The sequence below is a fragment of the Oncorhynchus keta genome, chromosome 12 (genome assembly GCF_023373465.1).
Source record: "Oncorhynchus keta strain PuntledgeMale-10-30-2019 chromosome 12, Oket_V2, whole genome shotgun sequence".
NCBI lineage: Eukaryota > Metazoa > Chordata > Actinopteri > Salmoniformes > Salmonidae > Oncorhynchus > Oncorhynchus keta.
The window spans coordinates 30,044,573-30,051,975 of NC_068432.1; the positions used below are offsets into that span (position 1 = coordinate 30,044,573).

Consider the following 7,403-nt stretch of genomic DNA (forward strand, 5'->3'; position numbering starts at 1 on the left):
GCCACCGTGCTTCTACATCTGCATCGCTTGCTGTTTGGGGTTTTAGGCTGGATTTCTGTACAGCATTTTGACATCAGCTGATGTAAAAAGGGCTTTATAAATACATTTGATTGATTGGCTGGGCATGGCTCCCCAGTGGGTGGACCTATGCCCTCCCAGGCAAACCCATGATTGCGCCCCTGCCCAGTCATGAAATCCATAGATTAGGACTTAATGAATGTATTTTCATTGACTGATATCCTTTTATGAACTGTAACTCAGTAAAATCTTTGAAATTGTTGGATGTTGCGTTTATATTTTTGGTCAGTATATATATATATATATATATATATATATATATATATACACACACACATACGAGTTCTTTGTATGTGGCTGCTATGAAAATAAACTGTGTCTGCATCTGATCAGGGGTGTATTCATTGTGCTGATTCTGTTGAAAACATTTCTTAAACAGAAGCAAACAAAATGAAACAGGGACAAACATACCTGTCTGTCACATTGATTACTCAACATTTTCTGGACCTAGTTTGTCAATGATGCCTGTTGGAGGATTAACAGCTCACTGGCCACAGACGTGAATTCAACGTCTATTCCACGTTGGTTCAACGTAATTGTGTTGAAATGGCGTAGAAACAACGTTGATTCAACCAGTGCGTTCCCAGTGGGAGAATACCTACTTACAGGCCTGCAGCCATCAACTTCCATTCATCTCAACTACACTCATGTACTGAGGTCACGTACTCTCCACTGCAGTCAATAGACAATTATACCCTCGTGCTCTAGTCAGCTATTGATTAACAGCAGAAGAATGATATTCAATATCATTCATGAAGTTGAATCATGGCGTTTCTAGTATGAGTAATACATTCTGACTCAAATAATGACTAAATAAATTATAATTCCAATTGACACACAGTGATAGACATGGAAAAGCAGAATCGATAATTCACACACATCACACCAAAAAGGGTACACAAGTTGAAACAATCAACAAACAATCAAGGAATCATCAGTGCCAAAAAGGTAATTAGTGTTACGTTAAAGTGATTAGAAAAATCTTCCTGATAAATTTTCTTCCGTTTCACAACTCTCAGCCATAGAAAACAGCAAGTGTAGTTCACTGTAGCATCAGTAAGGTCCATGTGGACCTGGAGTATATCCTGAGACAGGTTTATAGCTTCATAAGAGGTTGCAGTGTGAGTAAAAGACATTCTTCATAAAATATGTCACAAATATAGATATGCTCAATACTGTTTCAGGGAAACAATGATCCAACGCACGTTAAGATGACAGCAGTCCAATGACAGCAGATCACATATAAAAACCTTTCTTGCAAGCCTTCCATTCCCTGCCAGTGTTGTAGGGTTCACACCAGTCTCATTGTCAGGTCCAAAAGACATGCTGAGCATCCCTGGATGAGAGCAGCTGTGATCATATCACGGTCTTGCTTGCTGGGAGATGGAGAGTAGAAGGAACATGTTCAGGAGGCACATTACTAATAACACCATCCTACTCAATCCTTATTCTGACAGCTAACTAGAATTAGGTTTCACAGTTCTAAGTTGAACTAATGATACTATATGTCAAATATCAAAATGAATATAAGTGCCCTCTGAAGCAGTACAGATGAAAATGAATTGAATTATTGATAGAATTCCACCCCAGTGCTGATGTTGTCTTAGCATGTGTCTTCCCAGTGGTCCTGGGTGCTCCTTTCCCTACCTGCATCTTACTGTAGACCCAGGGCAACAGGCGGCTGACATGACTGTAGACCCCCGGCATGTTCCTCCTGCCACAGCCTACCCCCCAGCTGGTCACCCCCATCAGGTACCAGCGCTGGTCTGAGTCCTTACACACCAGAGGACCTCCACTGTCCCTCTAGTGGAGGAAGGGGGCGGTAGGGGGAGTGGGAGATGGAAATGGAGATGAGAGGAAGAGGGAGAGAAGAAAAGGGAAGGGGGGAATAGAGCAACCCAGGATGAGATTTGTGGACATCATGTAAGAAGCTGTGTGGAAGTAGCTACTGTCTGTGGTTCTCTGATGGGTCCTAGTGTCCTCTTTACTCACCTGGCAGGAGTCCTTGCTTCCCTTCATATCTCCAGCACACAACATGTCTTGAGAGACCTGGCCATTGTAGACTGTGTTTCTGTTACATACACTGGAGTCAATGATGTCCACAGTCACCTCCATAAGACTTGTGGATCCACGGGCTGAACATAAAGCAACAAAATCAAACAGATATCACCATACAGAATATCACACCAGATTGTTTTCTAGTCCTTAATTACATCATGCTGCATTTCTATTTCCTCTTCATGTTCACCCCAATGGCAAACAGAACCTAACAGCCGCCCCCTGTGCCAGTCCCTGTGACTCACCTGTCCCGTCTGTTGTCCCAAATCCAGAGGTCCAGCATTTTGTCCCAGGGGAGACGGTCTTGTCATAGGCAGGCAGGCACACAGGCTGGATGCTGTCTGAAACAACACACACACACGTTAATTATGACTATCAAAGATAATAGTGACCCAGTATGGTGTAATGTTAGGTTAAAGGTGAACTCACTGGAGTAGTCTACGTAATGTGTGAGTTTAAGCAGGGCAATGTCATAGTTGTTGGTGTTATCATCATAGCTCTCATGGACAATGATCTTCTCCACCATCTCAGGGACAGGCAGCATCGTCTGAGAAACCATGCCCATGTACAAACGCCAGTTATTGGGCACCAGGTACGATGAGTCTTTCCTAGAGATAGAAGAGTTGTTAGGTAATTTACCTCTTCACTGATAACTGTTTTAGTTATGTTCATCGTAAGCACTGTTCAGTCTTCGCTAGCTCACTTCGGTTAGCTTTGTTCACTTCCAGATCTGTTCTGTCTTTGCATCTGTTCTGTTATAGCCCAGTTCTTTTGTCTTAGCATTGTTACATTTCATGGCTATTCTATATGTTCTGTTTGATAATGTCATTACTGTTCTGTTTTACATGGTCTCAGCACAGCTCCTTGTCATTGTCTGCTGTGGTGTCTGCCGCACTGACCTGGGGAAGCAGTGGGCTGCTGTCACCACAAAGTCAGGAGCCACCAGGGTGCCTCCGCAGGTGTGAAAACCCCGAAAGTGGAGGCTGACCTGCCAAGGCCAATCGCCCAGATTCGCTGCAGAGCCCCCTATGATTCTGGACGACTGCTGCCGGCCACAGTCTACCATGGGGACAGAGAGAGGGAGTAAGTCTGTAGTCCTAATACAGTATGGGGATTTGTATTTGGTCCTCTGTTCATCAGGAGAGCTAGATGAAGCTCTATCCAGCCTTAAAACACCCCTGGTTGCCTTTGTGTATGAACTGTGAGAATGTAAAGACAGTTACTCACTGATACACTGCAGGGATACAGTGTCCTTGTTGAGGCAAGATGAGCTACTGAACACAGACAGAAACGCACAGTTCAATTAGATCACCAATGAGGTCACATGTTTTATTTGCCTTCTAATGGTCTAATGGTGACATTTTTGGCTCTGATAAATAATCAGAATATATACACACACAAACATATATATATATAAATAACAATGATGTATTATTTATTTATATATTTGTTTGTGTGTGTATATATATTCTGATTATTTAGGAGGTGCTGCAGCATCCCTACTTCCCGCAGCTATGTACACAACCTGGCATGTAAATGATTACTCAGTGTGTGACATATGCAAAGGGCTGTTGTGTGTGTCCAGGAGCACTCACTTTACTGACACCTTTCCCTGGATGGTGTTGCAGGTCTGCCCTGTCACAGTGAGAGTGGTAGAGGACCCATCTTTCACACTGCTAGTGCTATGACTCCTAAATAAATAGATGCAGGGAGAAGTTCAGATACACGTCCCCACATCACTACCTCACACCACTAAACCCATTGATTATTGGTTATTGTACTGCAATATTGAGGGAACTAGCACACAAGCATTTCATGCACCTTTTATACATTCATTAACCTGTGTACATTATGAATAAAATGTGATTTGATTTAGATTTATTTGATGGGTATGGTCACACAGGTTTGCACAGTTCAATCTTTAGACCAAAAGAGGGCAGCAAAACAGTGGAGGATCTTACGCTCTGAAGCCTAGTTGTGCACAGGTCTGGTCAGCCAGGCCCTTGTTCCAGCCACTGTAACATACAGGGAGGAAACTACCAGCGCTGTTTGTCTTCACCTGGAGAGCCCCGTTCGACCCGAACCTTACTGGATAATACACAGATACATCCCTCAATTAGAACCTCACTGGATCACACAGATACATCCTTCAATTAGAACCTCACTGGATCACACAGATACATCCTTCAATTAGAACCTCACTGGATCACACAGATACATCCTTCAATTAGAACCTCACTGGATCACACAGATACATCCCTCAATTAGAACCTCACTGGATCACACAGATGCATCACTCAGTTAGAACCTCACTGGATCACACAGATGCATCACTCAGTTAGAACCTCACTGGATCACACAGATACATCCCTCAATTAGAACCTCACTGGATCACTCAGTTAGAACCTCACTGGATCACTCAATTAGAACCTCACTGGATCACACAGATGCATCACTCAGTTAGAACCTCACTGGATCACACAGATGCATCACTCAGTTAGAACATCACTGGATCACACAGATGCATCACTCAGTTAGAACATCACTGGATCACACAGATGCATCACTCAGTTAGAACATCACTGGATCACACAGATGCATCACTCAGTTAGAACATCACTGGATCACACAGATGCATCACTCAGTTAGAACATCACTGGATCACACAGATGCATCACTCAGTTAGAACATCACTGGATCACACAGATGCATCACTCAGTTAGAACATCACTGGATCACACAGATGCATCACTCAGTTAGAACCTCACTGGATCACACAGATACATCCTTCAATTAGAACCTCACTGGATCACACAGATACATCCTTCAATTAGAACCTCACTGGATCACACAGATACATCCTTCAATTAGAACCTCACTGGATCACACAGATACATCCCTCAATTAGAACCTCACTGGATCACACAGATGCATCACTCAGTTAGAACCTCACTGGATCACACAGATGCATCACTCAGTTAGAACCTCACTGGATCACACAGATGCATCACATCACTGGATCACACAGATACATCCCTCAATTAGAACCTCACTGGATCACTCAGTTAGAACCTCACTGGATCACTCAATTAGAACCTCACTGGATCACACAGATGCATCACTCAGTTAGAACATCACTGGATCACACAGATGCATCACTCAGTTAGAACATCACTGGATCACACAGATGCATCACTCAGTTAGAACATCACTGGATCACACAGATGCATCACTCAGTTAGAACCTCACTGGATCACACAGATGCATCACTCAGTTAGAACATCACTGGATCACACAGATGCATCACTCAGTTAGAACATCACTGGATCACACAGATGCATCACTCAGTTAGAACATCACTGGATCACACAGATGCATCACTCAGTTAGAACATCACTGGATCACACAGATGCATCACTCAGTTAGAACATCACTGGATCACACAGATGCATCACTCAGTTAGAACATCACTGGATCACACAAATGCATCACTCAGTTAGAACATCACTGGATCACACAGATGCATCACTCAGTTAGAACATCACTGGATCACACAGATGCATCACTCAGTTAGAACATCACTGGATCACACAGATGCATCACTCAGTTAGAACATCACTGGATCACACAGATGCATCACTCAGTTAGAACATCACTGGATCACACAGATGCATCACTCAGTTAGAACATCACTGGATCACACAGATGCATCACTCAGTTAGAACATCACTGGATCACACAAATGCATCACTCAGTTAGAACATCACTGGATCACACAGATGCATCACTCAGTTAGAACATCACTGGATCACACAGATGCATCACTCAGTTAGAACATCACTGGATCACACAGATGCATCGCTCAGTTAGAACATTACAAATCCATTACAGATCCAGAAAGGATCCGTCTGTTTTTGTTACTGACAATAAAAACTAGGTGATAGCTATTGGAGTACTGACAACAATTGGTCTCATCACTGCCCAGTTTGCATTCCTGTCGGCCATCACACTCCACAGTGTTGGAGGGACAGCTGTCTTTCTCCATCTCACTGGGCTGGTAGGCTTCACTGCTGCTAAGGTGGCCAGACACCAGGGATGGACCGTAACATACTGGACAGAGGTCAAAGGTCAGAGGTCAAAGAGAGAGGCCAGAGGATATCCAGAGCCATGGAAGCCCCCATGTTAGTATGCCAAAACAATGCAATATCATACCAGGTATATTACATTCACATCATACCCTTAATATGGAATTTATGATTTTGGAAATAGATGTTTTTCATAAATTCTGACATATTGTATTGTTACATTATGTCAGTGTTAAATGATGTTACATTATGTCCACATAATTGTACTGTATGGGTTCTCTGTAAGTTATTGGTCCAGTTACCCCCCAGCCAGAGAGCAATAACGAGGAAGACAAGCAGTAGGGTGGCTTCTCCTGATCCTCTGTAACAGCGGGAACTGTTCTCACACGACAAGCTTTTCTTACGACGAGGGGCTGCAGGGGGGAGAAACAGAGACATTTTAGGTTTAGAAAGAGAGAGAGAGATGGAGCCCTCTCATAGAAAGAGTTGCAGTTATAGTTAGGGGAAGGAATATATATTGAGGATTGAAGAAGTTAAAGGGAATGTGAGGAACTTACGGGCACTCTCAGAGACATGGATGACATTTGCATGTGGCATCGGCTGGTTGATGTGGTAAAGTTGGGAGGGGGTGTCAGACCACCCTCTTGTTCCCACCACCTCTCCATACTCTGGAGGAGGCTGGGTGGGCACTACTGCTAAGCAGTATGGGGGTGGATGGTCACTGTTCTGTGGAGAGAAGGGAGTCAGATAGGTTTTCATGGGCATTAGTAGGCTACGTACGTGATCAAATTCTAAACACAGGCAGGACTTCTATGATTACATCTGAAGTTTAACTCTAGCCCAAAATCCTACACGACCCTGAACTATAAAAGACACAACTGATGAAACATACAGTGCATTCGGAAAGTAGTCAGACCCCTTACTTCCTGAATGCACTGTATGTACAGTTACAGCTTTATTCTAAAATGGATGAAATTCTTTTTTACCTCCTCAATTTACACACAATTCCCCATAATGGCAAAGTGAACTGGAAGACTAGTCAGGATTGAGGGAAAGATGAACGGAACAAAGTACAGAGAGTTTATGGTAGAACATTTACAAGATTATGTTATAATACTGTTTAAGCATCGATGAGTACTCAAGCCTCTGGGGCTTGGCGCTAGCAATTGATTTGTGCTGGCT

General features: G+C 43.3%; 1 protein-coding gene across 1 annotated transcript; it reads right to left on the bottom strand.

Moving 5' to 3' along the window:
- Positions 1-881: 881 nt before the first annotated feature.
- Positions 882-4,252, bottom strand: LOC118391272 (transmembrane protease serine 13-like; the record flags this gene model as incomplete). Its single annotated transcript, XM_035782504.2, has 9 exons — positions 882-1,454; positions 1,726-1,881; positions 2,071-2,213; positions 2,382-2,477; positions 2,566-2,744; positions 3,036-3,195; positions 3,364-3,410; positions 3,732-3,827; positions 4,098-4,252. Coding segments are annotated over 9 exons (1,047 nt in total), but the record flags the coding sequence as incomplete, so codon positions are not given.
- Between the last annotated feature and the right edge of the window lie 3,151 nt (positions 4,253-7,403).